Here is a 15,688-nt window from a genome sequence, read left to right on the forward strand (position 1 = left end):
GCAGGTGGGGCCGGGTCAAAGCTCAGGCTAAAATGTTATCCTGATCCCAGGTAGAGATGCCTTAACGCATTATTGTGTGCACCGGGTCATGTTGTGCGTGGGGTCATATTGGTGTGGGAACGGAGGGTCGAAGGGAGGGAGGCTGGAGCTAGGCCCTGCCAGTGCAGACTTCTGGGATCCGCTGGCCTGTGAGGTTTTCCTGAGAAACCAAAATCAGGCCTCCCCGGTGGCGCAGCGGTTGAGCGCGGGGTTGCGAAGCTGCCCGCGGCCTCTGCGGTGCCGGTTCGATCCCCGGCTGCTCCCCGGCCACTGGAGGAGGGTCCCACATGGCGCGCAGACCTCCCCTGCCGCCCGCTGCTCCCCTCAGCAGTGTACTTCGGTCCTTCTGCCTGCTCTGCTCCCCACTCTGGCTCTGGTGAATTCTCTCACCCTCCCGCGCTTCTGACTGTACCCAGTGCTTGTATAAACAAAACAAACAAACAAACCAGCAAACAAATAAATAAAGCATGCCTCTATCAAAAAAAAAAAAAAAAAAGAAACCAAAATCAGATTCCTGCTTCCTCCATCTCCTACTCTGGAGCTTTAGAAATGCTGATAGAGTCTGATGTTTCAAATCTCCTTCATCTAGATTCTACGAGGACTTTGGGGTTCATCAGAACATAATTTCAGAACGTGCGCAGTTTATTGAATACTAGTTTTTCCTTGTGACGGTCTTGCTGACGTGGAGGAAAGTGCCTTCCGTGTGTCAGGATGTGTTTCCAGTTCTGGGGTGGTGGTTTCATGTGATCTGACCCCACCCCTACACGTTCCTGGGGACTTGGGGGCACAGGGCACCTGGATCTGTCTCCTGAGCATGCTCATAAGGCTTCTATTCAGAAGGAACTGAGATCCAGCCCTGCCTGGTGCTCTTGCCTATGTGATAACATGACTGTGGCGTTCACTTCTGCTCCCTCTGTCTTTTCCTTCCATTCCCGTTGGGCCTGTCCATCTCCTCCCGTCTGTATATTATGGGGCCGGTTTGCTGTCATCTCTCCCTATCTGTTCTCACTTAGACATTAAGCAAGCAAATTGAGCAGCTAAGGCCTTGGATTAGAACTACCAGGGAAGCAGGGGTGTGGGGGTTTCTCAGGTTTCCATCTTAGACAGCCTTTGTTAACCCAGAAGCACTTTGCATTCGAATGAGGAAGTTCCTGCCTAGAACAGCTTGGCACATCCCCGTGGGCCCTCCGGGATCCAGAACCTACATCCACCCGAACTTCAGGGCGCACAGCAGGAAGGAAGCTGCAGAAAAGGGGGGGGGGGCCCTCCCACTGGTCACCTTGGCCCACCCACCCCTCCCAGGTGAAGTGTTCTCCCCTATTTTCACAAAGAGTGAGATTTACAATTCAGTCTTCCGCGAATGTGTCTCAAATTTAAACTGCTGGTAGAAGTCTTGTAATTATTTCAAGTGGAAAACACACTCGATACCTTCGCTTGTCGTATGTGAAACCACTTGAATGAATTCTGCTCTCTGCATTATAGCTGGAAGAATCAAATGCATTTAGTGGTCGACCTCAGTTTTGTGTTCGGGTCAATTGCTTCCAATCTGGTTTGTCTGGAGTATTATGTATCTAATGCCTCCAGTTCAGAATCCTGGCGGGTCAAAGATCCAGGGCCGCAGCGGGGAAGCCTCGCATTAGAACCTCTCCGTTTATCTCAGCTCAAGGTCCTTTTGTAAGGGGCATTCTTAATTTCTTTAATTAATCTGTTATCGCAGAGCCCCACCTTTGGTAATCTGATGCCTGCTGCCAGCTGGAGTGCGGGAAGGGCAGTCATTTTAGCAAAATTCCTTCCAACAAAGGTATTTAACCCCGCCCTCCTGAGACGTTTGTTCCTGAGGCGTTTTCTTGCCCATCACACGTTGCTGCCGGGAGGAGATTCCGCCTGAGCCTCCCCTGGAGTTGGGGCCCTGCGCCTCGCGAGTCGGGGGCGGGGAGGGCCCTGCGGCTGCGGCTGCGGCCCTCGTGGGCGCGGGACACCCGCCGCCTCCACGTCCACGCCGGGCCTGTCGCCGGGCACCCCCCTGAGGGAGGTGCTCGCGCGAGGCCGTGGGGGCATAGGGCGCGGCGCCCCCGACCGGTGCCGCTGGGGGCCCCTGTGGCCGCCGCTCCCGCGCGGGGGGCTCGCGCTCGGGGGTGGCTGAGGGCGGCTGAGCGTCCCCGGGCGTCGCCCCCGTCGCGCGTCCTTTCCGCCTCCGCCGCGGCCTGCTCGCCCCCCGCCCGCCGCCCCCTGAGAGGCGCCCCCAGCCCGCGGGCGCCCCGAGCGCGGTGCCGGGGTGCCGGACAGTGGACCTCGCAAGGCCGTGATGGAGGAAGCGCCGGGGTCGGCGGGTCCCGAAGGCGCGAGAACAGGCGCCATAGGAACCCGCCGGAGTCCCGGTTCCAAACTCTCCCGCCCGAGACGATCGGTCGCTCCCGTGACTCCCGGGATGATTCTCGGGCGGGTTTTCCGCCCCCCCCACCCCCCGCGCAGTTCACGGTCACGCCACAGCCTCGCGCGCGGGCGCGTGGGGGGGGCGGCGCCCCACACACACCCCCCCCAGCTCCCCTCGAGCTCGCACCGCGGGAGCAGCCTCGGGTGCCGGAGCCCGGGCGGCCTGTCAGCTGTCAGTGAGCTTCACTGTCCCGAGCTTTTAATTTAAAGGAAAAAAAAAAAAGCTTGTTTTCAATAAAAAAACAATTGAGGCAGCGCTTCAGCGACTCTCCGGCTCCTGGCTTCGCGCTCGGCGGGCGGCGGGGGACGGGCCGGCGCGGCCCGCACATGCAGGTGCCGTCCCGGCCCAGAAGAGCCTCCGCCGGCCGTGCCCGCCGTGCCTGAGGTGACCGCTGGCCGTTTCTTCCTCGGGTCAGGGGAATGTGGACGTTTGTTTTGCTGTTAAGGTTGCCCGTGTCCTGCTGGCAGGGAGCGCTGTGCCTCGGGTCCTCCGGGAGCGGCGTGTGTGTGTGTGTGTGTGTGTGTGTGTGTGTGTGTGTGTGTGTGTGTGTGTGTGTGTGTGTGTGGCTTCCAGGGGCGCCTCCAGGCTGCGGTTCCTGGAAGAGATGAAATACCACCCCGCCGCACCCAGCTCCCTGCCGCTCTGGGTGCTGGTTCCCGGGGATCAGTCATTTCCCCAAAATAATCACCTCATGTCCACAGTTTGATCACCAAAATGTAAAGTGAACTCAAGCCAAGTGGCTGCAGGGATCCTACCCGGCCCCTCCAAAGCTGACCTTGGAGCAGGGCCTCAGGTAGGATTCCCTTTAAGGAACCCGGGGTGTAATTTCAGCATGGTGGGGACCCCAGCCTTTGGCAGAGCTGCTGACTCAGGAGAAGTAGCAGAAGAGGCGGCTGCCCCTGGCGCAGAGAATGAGTCGGGAGGAAGGGCCAGATCGCCCGGGCACCTGGCAGTCCATGTGGGACAGTGGATTCGCCGCCGTTTGGGATCAGATGGGGCGGGAAGAGCAAGGGGTGAGACTGTGGACTGACTCCAGAAGGCCACACAGCCCTCCTCTTCCCACGGTGCCCACCATGCTCAGCCTCGCAGGAGCCCGGGGCCCAAGAGACCCGTCAGTCCAGCCCGGCCTCCTCAGAAGCAGGCTTCTCCGCGGCGCCCACATGGCCAAGGCTGGATGATCTGGGTGGAAAGGGGCTGCCCAAGCTCCAAGGCCAGGCTCTCCCTGTGAACTCGTCACCTCTCTTAGACTGTTTCCACCTCAGAAAAATAGGTGAGGTGTAATGAAGAGAATCCCCGCGGTGTCATTGTGAGAGGTGAGGTGGACCGAGCTGTGGGAACGGAGGTGCTTCTCAGTGGTGCAGGGCGTCTGATCAACAGCCACCGTCAGCCCCGGGAAGACAGCTGCCGTGCCTGGAGAGGCCTCCGGGTGGGCCTTGAACCTGCCTAGCTCGGGCCTGCTTTTGGACCATCCAAAATAGATCAGGCCTCCTTTTCTCGAGATAGCCCACCCCGGGGTAACACTGCCTGGTGATAGCAAGTGGTACTGACCGAACTCAAGAAAGAGGGAGCTGCTCCCCCTGCAGCAGCCCTCCCAGAGGCAGCCTCCAGGAACTGAACCTGCCCTTCCTGTGAAACAGACTGGGTTAAATCGAAATTCACAAAAGAGGGGGTGTCCAGAATGACTAAAAATTAGTTTGAAGATGAGGACAGAGTCGAGGTCTTCCTGTTGGCAAGGATTGGTTAGATGACCTCAGGAACCACTGTGGCCAAGTCCTGAGGGCCCAGGGCACCCCCCACCCCAGATGGGACCAGCACGTGAACTGCCAGTTTCTGCCAGGGAACTCCCTCCTCTTCCTCACTTCCGTAGCACATCACCTCCTGCAGGCGACACATTCTCTCCTTACTTACTGCCCCAGGCGGGGAAGGTCAGTTGTGTATTGATCTTCAGCATTTGCCTGCAGAGGACAGTGGGGCTGCAGTCCCGGCAGTGGGCAGGAAAGGGCCGAGGGCGGTGCCAGTGGATTTGATCACACACGGGCTTGTCACATCTCCTGCAGGCCGCCATCCGTTTCACGGCGCTCTTCTCTTCGCTGTCGCATTTGAACACTTTGTTTTGAGATAATTACAGATTGGCTTGCGATTGTCGGAAATGATACAGAAAACTCCCGTGTCCCCTTGACCCAGTTCCAAGGGTTCCTTCTTGCAAGACTTTAGCATAACATCACAAGCACCCAACTTACAATTTTTTTTTCATTAAAAAATGACCTTTATGGAGGCCTCCCTGGTGGCGCACGGGGTTAAACACCGCACTGTGAAGCAATCCGCAGCCTCTGTAGCACAAGTTCGATCCCCAGCTGGCCAGGGAGCAACCGACATGGCACAGCAGACCTCTCCTGTCTCACCCACTGCTCCCCTCAGCAGTGTATTTCAGGCAGTCTGCCTGTTTTGCTACCCACTCTGTCTCTGGTGAATCCTCTGGCCTACACCCCAGTTCTTGTATGCAAAAAATAAAATAAATAAAAAACCTTACAATAAAGGAGTAATTATTTTTTTAAAAAAGCACATATTTGGGGCCTCCCTGGTGGCGCAGCGGGTTGAGCGCCGCACTGTGAAGCTGTCCGCAGCCTCTGCAGCACTGGTTCTCTCCCGGCCTGCCGGCAAGGGTCCCACATGGCACAGCAGACCTCTCCTGTCTCGCCCACTGCTCCCCTCAGCAGTGGATTTCAGTCAACCTGCCTGTTCTGCTCCCCACTCTGTCTCTGGTGAATCCTCTCACCCTCCAGCACATCTGGCCTGTACCCCAGTTCTTGTATAAATAAATAAATCTTTAAAAAAAAGCACATATTTGGGGGTATATTGTATAGGTTTCTTCTGCTCCGATGAGCTATTTGTCTGTCGTCTCCACCCTTAGCATAGTCATAATTCCTATATCTAGACCGTAAGCCTTGAAATCAGGTAGACAGATTGCTCCTACCTTCTTTTTCAAAATTGTCTTGTTATTCTAATTCCTTTGCCTTTTCCATATAAATTTTAGAGCCGTCTTGTATGTATCTACAAAAGGCTCTTGGCCCTGACAACCCTATTCCCCATGTGGCGCCGTGGCCTCCCTTTCTCTTCCAGTTCCAGCACTTGGGCTGCAGTGCAGACAGGGCCAGTCTAGGAACCACGCACAGCCCATCCCGGAAATGGTACCAAGAAACCCCAGTCAGGATGATTGGAATTTCTTACAGAGGTGCGTCCCAAATTCCTGAGGAACATGCGCTTTGCCAAGAAGCACAGTAAGAAGGGCCTGAAGAAGATGAATCAATGCCGAGGCCATGGGCGACCTTGGCAGGCCTCAGGAGGTTGAGCCTAAGATCCCAGGGCGGGGCCGCAAGCTCAATCCATGGGCCTGCATCACTCTCCCCAAGCTTGGGAAACGGGCCTGGACTCACATGACCTGTGGTCTCAACCTCTGCCAGCCAAAGGCCCAGGCTCAAACCAAGGCCCAGGCTGGGACAGCATCCAGAGGTACCCAGCCCCCAAGAAGATTCTAGAATAGTGAGGACAAAAGCACTGGTATGGCCCCCGGCTTCTTTTCAAAGAGCCAGCCTTTTGGTTCATCCATTTTTTTTTTTTTTTTAAGATTTATTTATTTTATTTATACAAGCACTGGGTACAGTCGGAAGCGCGGGAGGGTGAGAGAATTCACCAGAGCCAGAGCGGAGAGTAGAACAGGCAGACTGACTAAGTACACTGCTGAGGGGAGCAGCGGGCGGCAGGAGAGGTCTGCACGCCGTGTGGGACCCTTGCCCGGCAGCCAGGGATCGAACCGGCGCTGCAGAGGCTGCAGGCAGCTTCGCAACCCAGCGCTCAACCACCGCGCCACCGGGGAGGCCCTCATCCATTTCTTTCTATTGTTTTCCTTGTCATTGATTTCTGCTCTTTTCCATTTCCTTCCTTTTGCTTGCTTTGGGTTAATTTTGTTGTTTTTCTATGTTCTTGAGAGTTTCTGTTTTTTAATTTGTTTCAAGAATGTTTATAATTGTTTGCTGAAGCAGTTTTATGGTGGCGACTTTAGAATCTAGGTCAGATAATTCGAGCTTCTCTGTTCCCTTCTGTTGATGTCTAGATTGTCTCTCTCTGGTCAGTTTGAGACCTCCCAGTTCTTGATGTAATGAGGGATTTTTTTTTTAACCGTGATGTTTTAGCTATTGTGTTGTAAGACTTTGGATCTTATTTAGTCCCTGTATTTTAGCTGCTGCTTCTAACACAGTGGGAGCAGGGGCTCCTCATTATGGCCAGGTTTGGTTAGAAGTGCAGGTTCCACCCAGCAGCCATGGGGGAGAGGGGACCCTTTTCATTACCCCAGGGCAGAGTAGGCGTTCTGGGCCCCTCCCAGGTCTGCACTGGTGCCTCGCTCACTGGACAGGGGCAGAATGCCTGGTTACTGTGTCCCACGAGACTTCTCTGAAACCACAAGAATGTGGCGGGCAGCAGCCTTAACTCTCCACCAGGCTCCTCTGACACCCTCCCATCAGGGAGGGGGTACGTCTTGCCACTGCTGAGAGAGCATGGAAGTGCAGGCTCTCCCCTCAGGGTTGGGGCCCTCATTACTATCCCACAGGGATAAAACTCCTAGCCCAAATTGGGGTGTTGGGTGCCTCATGGCAGCCTGTTGAGGCTAGAAGTCTCAGTGCCTGAGGCCCTCACTGGTGTGGCTGGGGTAGGTCACAGTGTTGTTTGTGGTGTCAGGTGCTTCATGGTTCTTTGAAGACTGACAATTTCCTGCTCACATGGCGCCTTGACTTCACTGAGAGAAAAATTCTGTAAACTTGGACTGGGAGACTGTTGAGGGCCATCTTGAGCCTCTTCACACCCACAGCCCTGGAGGTGCTCCCCAGAGGCCCAGGATCCTGGAGTGACTGGCTGGCATTTTCCCTTTTATCCCCTGGAGAAGTTACGAGTCCAGGCCAGGCGGGCCCTGAGCTCCTTGGAAATGTAAACCCACTTTGCTGGAGTTGAGCCAGGGCCTTCTCTCCATGGCAGCTGCACACTGGGGGCCTCCTCTCTGGGAACTGGTGGCTGGGCATCCAGAGCACTCACCCTCATGTCTCCTTGGAAACAGGAGGACCATGATACTATGGAAGCTGATCTGGACAAAGACGAACTGATCCAGCCCCAGCTTGGAGAGCTCTCGGGCGAGAAGCTTCTGACCACGGAGTACCTGGGAGTAAGTGCCCATGAAGGGGGCGGGTCTGGAGTAGCAAGGAGCCGTGGGCCTGAGATGAGTCGACTTGCGAGTCCAGTGACACTGGATTAGGCGGGTTTGTTGTGAGGGTGAGCAGGTCTGTGACGTGCGCCGTGGCCCTGCTGCCTGTCACCATGGACCTGCTGGTGAAGAGAAGAGGGATTAGGATGTAACTCAGAGGAGCCTTCCTAGAAGGGGCCAGGCACCTCCCTAACACCCGAAGTGTTAGAAAGTGAGCTGCTCAGTGGCATCTACCCATGCAGCTTCTTAATCCCGTGTCCGCCATCCTCGGAAGGGGAGGCTGCGGTCCACGTGCAAGTCATCCCCACACGTGGTGGCTGAAGCCATCAGGGCGGAGAGTGGAGAGGGGCAGAGCGAGGCCCCGAGGACGCAGGTAAGGAAAGGGAGAGAGGAAGGGCCCCGGAAGGGATAGAAGGTGAACAGAGGCCGTGGAGGGCCATGTGGGTGCAGAGCCACGGAAAACAGGCAGGGGTGTCACAGGGCGGTCAAGGGGTCGTCAGCATCCAGAGGCCTGTGCGGCCACATCTCTGTGATGGGCCATAATCTGAACTCCAGGAGCTCCCGATGCCGCTGACGCTCAGCCAGCCCTGGGAGCCATGGTCACAACCCACTGGCCAACAGGGAAGCCGGGGGGCAGCCAGGACGAGCTGCCCATCAGCCCGGGAAGGACGGCCCGCAGGTCCTGGGAAACCTGGATGAGAGCCTGTGGGGTGAGCAGCTGCTTGAAGGGGGCCGCAGCTGTGAGGGACGAGGGCCTGTCGAGCCAGAAGCCAGCCGCACATACGGGGTGAGGCCACTGGCATTAGAAGCAGCTCCAGGAACTCTGACTCGGTCGGTTCCAAGGACCTTAGAGTCTCTCTGGTGAGGCGGTCGCTGTTGGGGCAGAAGGCTGGGAGCCAGTTCTCAACAGCTGGCTGACTGAGGGAGGGAAAAGATGGTGGGTGCAGGTGGCATGAGCCTTTCCAGGAGCGGATAGAAGCAGAGAGGGCCTGTCCATTCCTACTGCTGCCCTCAGCCCAGGCCCTTCTCATCTCCCCCTGGACACTGGTCTCCCTGGTCGCTGGCCCTGGTCTTCCTTTCATTCAAGGAGTTCCCGGGGCCCCGGCCTAGCGCTCAGTATGTGCAGGTGGAATCTGAGGTGGAGGTCAGCCAAAGGCCCAGTGTGGCAGGGCTGAGGGGTTTCACCGTACCGAGCTGGGAAATGACTGGAGTGTCAAGAGCAGGGGTGACTGTTTGACTTATGCCTCATCTCTCCACTCTGCCTCCCCTCTGGCTGCTTCGTGGAGACTGGACTATGGCTACCAAGTGTGAAAGAGGGGAAGGAGGCTGTGGGCAGGCTCACCACCACACCCCCAGTCACAGACGGGCCACTTGGAACCCATCACTGTGCTTAGAAGGTCTGGACGGTCAGAGGAATCTCACCGTTAGGGAGTCTCTGTTTACCTTAGGTCAAGGGGGGGCTGGGGGGCTGGTGAAAGGTCAGGAGTGAGGCTGTCTGGCCTTGAGTCCTTGGTGGAAGTATTGGGCCCAATTGGGCCTTAGTTCCTTCTGGAAGAACACTGGCTTTGTCCGTTTGATAGGACACGAACTTTTAAAAGCAAGACACTCCCGCTTTATGAGCAGGAAAACAGGCGGCTGAGTGTCTTGGAGGCCTGCCCATCCACACAAGCCCACGGGCCTGTGGGTGTCAGCTAGGACACTCCTGTGCCTGGCCTCCCAGAACTTGGTGGCCCCAGCTCTCTGCCTCCTGCTCCTCCACACTGGGAGTGCTGTGAGATCCCGTGTTGGCAGGCGACGGTTCTTAGCAAGCACAAAGCCAAGTGCAGAGCATGTGGTTGGTGGGTGCATTAGAGACACAAAAGGACAGCCTCTGTCTGACTCGATCAACAGCCAGGTGAGTGGCTCCCAGAAGTGGGGTCATTCCCCGCACAGCGCGCAGGTCTCAGCCTCCTGAGCAGAGGTGTCAGTCCTTTGCTAGGGGTGGGGGGGGGGGTTCTGAGTCCACGGAAAGGCTCGGTGTCCACTCCTCTCCCTTTGGTGGAGATGTGAGTAGTGAGAGTGAAGTCCAGAAAGGATTCACTCTCTCGTTGTGAAGGCCCCGGCTACTTGCTTTTTCGGGCTACAGTAACAATTTACTGTAAACTTCAAGCAACAGAACTGATCCCTCACTGCTCTGGGAGCCAGAAGTCCAGCGTCAGAGGTCAGCGCAGCCTGTGCCCTCCTGAGGTGCAGGGAGAGCCTGTCCTGCCCTCCCAGCTCTGGTGGCTCCAGAACTCCAGACTCTGCCTCCACCTGGCCTTCTCCCCTTCTCTGTGTGTTCTCCTTTGTCTCGTATAAGGACACCGCCCTTGTCTCTAGGAATCTAGAATCGTCTCTTCATCTCAGGATCCTTGACCTCTCTACATCTGCAGAGACTCTTTCCAAATATTCACTGGTTCTAGGGGGCCTATCTGTCTGTTTGGGGGTGCCACCATTCAACCCACTACCCCAGGTAGAATCTCATGGCAGAAACATTTTTAAGTTTTCTTAGTAAATTTACTGTGGAGCAGTAATCTCTGAGGTTAGCGGGTGCTCCTCGTTTTGCTGCCTTTGATCATTAGGCATCCTCTGCTGCCCTCAGTCACCCTGTTTGATTTGAAATTGACAGCATGCCACTGTGTGTGCTGGGTCCGGGATTTCAGAAGAGGGTCTTCCCTGCAGCGCCTGTGGCTCCTGTGGTGCCACAAAAGGATCTTAGCTCTTGTCTTCATAACTGTACCAAAGGAAGGAAGGAACCGGCCACAAGAAGCCGTCTTGCTGGGGCCACATGACCGGAGCCGTGATTCACACCTCCCCTTTGGACGTGCTAGATCCGTCAAAAGAGGTTGACTTTTTGAAACATCATGTCAGAAAATTGCATTCAAAAAGTTTTTATTGAACCTGTGCCTTTTGCCTAACACACAGCAGCATGCTGAAAAGACCCAGCCATTATCTTCAAGAAGTTTACAAAAGTCACAGACAGAGCAGAAAAACTCTTCTGTTGAAGAAGGATGCAGATAACAAAGAGCAGGGCCAGGGCTGGCGGGCTTGACCCCGTGACTGTGAGCGCAGAGCTGGCCCACCCTTTCACAGTGTGGGCTGAAGACAGTGTCTAGGACCCACCCGAGCCCCTTGCTATAATGACTTAGAAACTTGGGGGTGAGGGTGGAGGTGCCCTGGGGTGCCCGCCAGGTGTTCAGGATGCAGGATGGAGGCCCTTCCCAGGAGCCCTGCCCGTTGCTGGGCGTTGGCAGCCACTTCCTTTCTGCAAAGCCACCTGCCGGCCCTGCCCTCCCGAGAGCTAGCCCAAGGCCCCGGGGGCAGTGAGCGGGGCATCGCTGCCGACAGGAAACACGGCCAGCCGGCTGCGGTGCAGGCCGCCCCTCCCAGCTTGCATGGCAGTGGTCACGTCACATGCACTGCTGGTCACTCGGGAAGCCGCCCACGTGTTTCCTCTGGGCTGTGAGTGTCAGCAGCGCGAGAATGAGGACTTCTACTTTCTCCTTCCTCAGGGGCCGGTGGATTTTTTAGCTCAGCCATTCTATGCTGAATAACGTGTCCCTCCTTCCTAAAAGAATGCCTGGGGCGTAAATACCCCATCACCTGGTTAGAGGGGTGCAGACCTTCATGACAGGACCCTAGAATCCCAGTTGTGTTGTGGCTGTTTGATTTGGAAGCTTGAACTCATTGTTCACCTGCCACTTGCGACAGTCACGGCATGTGCTACAAGCAGCCCTGGGCTGCCCGGCTCGCCCGGCTGACTCGTCCCATGTCATCCCCCAGCCGCCTTCTGGGGCGAGCTCCGCTCCCACCGCGGCGCAGATGAGCTGAGGCGGCGGCGGTTAAGCAGTGTTCTGGGGTGTTCTGGATCTTCTTGATCTTAACCGCTGGGCTGGCCGCCGCCCTCCTGGAAGGCTTTGGTTTCTCTGGGAAGCCTGGTCTACTGTGTTTTAAAGTTCTGAGAACCAGCTGCAGCATTGTCGCGGTTGCTGTGTGGTTGCTTCTGAAACAGCGGGTGGGGCTGGGGTGGCCATGCAGAGGCTGACTGTTGTGTCTGTCCTTCCCCCTCCGCAGTGCACACCCACATTCACTCAGCTCCCCAGACAAGGTCCCGGCACCTCAGACAGCCTGTGTGTGCGGAGGTGGCCCGGGGAATCTGCGTCTTTGTTACTCAGCTTGGGGCTTCTGAGGCCGGAGTTTGACCCATGGAGATGCTGCCACTTGGGCAGAACTCGGGTTTATGTGCTTCTGCAGGGAGAGTAGGGGTGGGGGGCGGAGGGGCCGGGGGCAACAGGGCACAGCGGGGGGCCTCCCCGCCCCCTGGAGACAGGAGGCCTAGGACCCTGCCACCCACCATCCCTCGGAGCCTGTTCTACTCACAAGAGAAGCCAAAACCAGAGAAGGAAAGGCCTCAGTTTCCAGTTTTTGCTTTTAGATTTTTTTTCTTCCAAATGTGTTTCCACTTGGGGCCTTTTTCTGATCACTTTTCAATCAGTGATTCCTGCTCTGCCTACTAGCTTAAGGGAGGGTGCCCTCCTCATGGCAAGGGATTCTCTCACCGTGCATGGAGACAAGCAGGGGGGAAATCCCAAACACCCAAATAGTCTACATTGTTTTCTTTTGCAGTTTGTGTCTTGTATTCTTTCTGTTAGTTATAAGAGAAATATCTGCAGATGACCGAAAAGTCAAGCGTAAACAGTGTAAACAGTACCCGGCGACAGCCAGCTACCTTCACCCTCGTTTCATCTGTTGTCTTCCTTTATCAGTTAGGAGCCCTCCCCTCCCCCCCCACCCCTTGGCAGAGAGAGAATCCAGCTTTGTCAGCCCTGCCCGGAACACTGGGGCAGTCAGACTGTTATAGGACAGGGAGAGGGGCAGCCCAAACCCCGCAAACCTGCCTATTGTCTATTCTAAATGGGTTCTGCCATCCGCCGCATCAACACAAAACATAGGACACTTTAATGGGAAGGAACTTTAATAAAACTAGGAAACAATACAGGAAAGGCAAAGAAACTAGTTTCTAAATCAAGCACCCAAAGTCACCCGTCCCCTCGTGGGTAAAAGTCCATCCATATGGGATCGGCCCAGAGCAAGGCCCCAAAGCCTGCCCCAAGTCCAAAGCATCTTCCAGTGGGGACCCACAGAAAAGGGTCACAAACAACCGGACAAGCCCGGAAGGAAAAGAGCAAAATCAACATCAAGACAAAAGCTGCCATGGTCACCTCCCCACGGGTCTCACCCACATCTGTGTCACCCAGTCCACGACCAACAAAAGACAAGCGCAGTTTCTTCACGTGTCTCTAGGCTCCATGCGCCTCCTCCAGGTCTCCTGGCTCCATCCTGCTTCCTTCCTCCGTCTCTTCTGCAGCTTCTCCTCTTCCTGCTCAGCAACACCCTCCCTTGGGTGGGGCAGGGAACCTCCCCCTTTCCTGGGGACCACCCTGTTACAAGACCCCGACTCTCCTCATGGCCTTCCTTCCCCTGCCTCTGGAGCAATCTCTAGCTTACAGGGCTTGGGGTCCTTCTTCCAAATTAAGGAATTCAAAGTGAGCTATAAAAGCAAACGCTTGAGAATGAGAACATAAATCACCGTCTAATTCAATGTTTAAGATCTGACAGACACCACAAACAGAAATGATGACCTCAGAGTTTTATCCCAAAAATATTTTTTGCTTTACACCTTTGCTGGCTTCTATATTGTGACAAGTTTGTAATGTTTTCTGCAGAGACAGAGAAGACTGTTACATGTTTGATTAACTTTTGTTTCTCATCATGGACTAGAAATCTTGAACATGTTTAGTTTTTCTTTTTTTAAATTTATTTATTTATGCATACAAGAGCTGGGGTACAGGCCAGAGATGTGGGGGGGTTGAGAGGAGTCACCGGAGACAGAGTGGGGAACAAAACAGGCAGACAGACTGAAAGCACTACTGAGGGGAGCAGCGGGCGAGACAGGAGAGGTCTGCCGTGCCATGTGGTTTCTCCCTGGCCGGCTGGGGATCGAACTTGAGCTGCAGAGGCTGTGGATCACTTCATAGTGCGGCGCTTAACCCCTTGCGCCACCAAGGAGGCCATGTTTAGTTTTTCTTAACACCAATTTTTTAGAATTGTTATTCAATTTAAGAAAACCTTCCTCTCATCAATAAATTGTAACATTTGGGGGCATTTTAAGTTTTCTTGTGCGCTGATTATGTTGTAGAGCAAGCCCGATACAAAACGGGGTGCCTGACTGTGGGTCCTCACCCGCGCGCTTAAAAGGACTTATCCATGCTCTACTGCAGGCACACGCGAAAGGTTCATAAAAGGTTTATTTACAAGGGAAGGGGAAATGAGGAAATGTACAGCTCAGGGAGAAAAGTGGGAGACAAAGTTTTCAATGAGTCCTACCCGATCCGCCGATCAGGAATCCCAAAATGGCGCTCTGAGAGCTGGCCGCCAGCCAGGAGCCGTGAAGCCAGGAGGAGAGCGACAGTGAGCCAGCCCAAGGCCCACGTGTTTGGTTTTTATACCCAACCTGGCTGCCCAACTCCACCCTCAGGTCCCAGCCACCCTCCCTTTGGTGGTGATGGGATTTGTCTTTCCCAGAGTCCTGATGGCTTTAGTCTGGAGTGGGGGTGGGGTCCACAAAGCCTGCATGGGGTTAGCTCAGGACATCCTTTCCCCCTAACAATTACTCACAAATACTCTGACAACACTGGGAATTCCTAGCAGCTATTCCTTCCTGCAGTTCAAAATTGCTTGGCTGTGCGCAGAGGTGACTGGGATCATGTCAGTGTGTCCCTCTAAACCCAAATTAAATGTCATCGGAACTCAGCCAGCATCCTTATCTAAATCCCTAACTGAATTCCTAATTCCCTTAACTAAATTGCCCTTGGCCATTCTGATACCATGCGGCCAAGGGGAAGTGTAATAGGGAAGTCGGAGTGGGAAGAAATAGCAGAAGGGAAGTGGGATTAGGAAGGAACAGCAGTATTAAGTGCTTGCAGTTAAAATAGCCCACCTTTGCACATTTTACAGAACCAGATGACCAAGGGACCAGGGGCTGGGCCCCCACGGGGTGTGAGAACTCGGGCTCTGCAGGCCCCGAGGTGGCTCTGCCTCTGTGAGTGGCCCTTCACACAGGCTCACTGCCTCCCGGGCTTCAGACGGCAGATGCAGCTCCCGCACGGCTCCGGGAGAGCAGGGAGAAGGCCGAACACCAGGCCTGCAAGTCTGCTCCATCTGGTAGCTCTTCTTGCCTCTTCCTGGTCAGATCCGGTCACATGGCCCTTGGCTGCAAGGGAGTCTGGGGAGGCGAACATTTTTCAGTAGACACATTTCTGTGCCAACAAAATCAGAGTTCTGTGGGTCACGAAGGAGAGAATGTGGCTACCGAGTCAGCAGGCCTGCTTCCGTTCCCAGGTTACTTTTTACTGGGAGACAGGTATCTTATGGGCCCGTCCTTTCTAAGGAAAATTCATGCGACTTCATAACTTGTCATCATTTTGTTAAGTGATTCAACCAATACTCAGTAGCTTATAAAGGGGAAATGTGTTCTCTACCTCGAGTGGCATATGTTGACCACCTTTTACCAGTTTACTGAGTAAATTGCATTCAGCTAAATCATATGCTGCCCCTTTTATTTTTTACTGTGCTTAAATATGCTGCATATTTTAGTAGCAGAACGCTCTTTCAAAGAAAATTTCCATCTGTAACCGATGAAAGCTGACTTCCTCTGGAATGAGCAAGGCAGGTGCCACGAAACTACCTCTGTTCTCTCCCAGCAACCCCTGAGCTTTTCTGCAGAACTTAGTGTAAACACAGATTGTTGAACTGGATGCCTGTAAGAGCTTTCCATCCCCCAAAAGGCTCTTTTGCAGCTGAGGGGCCAGAAAGGGGCCTGGAGGCCTTGTGGCCCCTACGGCTCAGCATGCGCACAGCAGGCTATGGGGTAAGCAGGAAACAGG

General features: G+C 54.9%; 1 protein-coding gene across 4 annotated transcripts in view; it reads left to right on the top strand.

Moving 5' to 3' along the window:
- Positions 1-15,688, top strand: part of ARMC9 (armadillo repeat containing 9) — a 136,984-nt gene that overhangs the window by 101,407 nt on the left and 19,889 nt on the right. For all 4 annotated transcript variants that reach the window (XM_037524213.2, XM_054700155.1, XM_037524215.2 and 1 more), the window contains one exon: positions 7,581-7,685. In XM_037524213.2, coding sequence (XP_037380110.2) covers positions 7,581-7,685 — 105 coding nt within the window. The remainder of the gene's footprint in view (positions 1-7,580; positions 7,686-15,688) is intronic.

This window comes from Talpa occidentalis, unplaced genomic scaffold (assembly GCF_014898055.3).
Source record: "Talpa occidentalis isolate TD23 unplaced genomic scaffold, MPIMG_talOcc4v2.1 talOcc4.3, whole genome shotgun sequence".
NCBI classification, from domain to species: domain Eukaryota; kingdom Metazoa; phylum Chordata; class Mammalia; order Eulipotyphla; family Talpidae; genus Talpa; species Talpa occidentalis.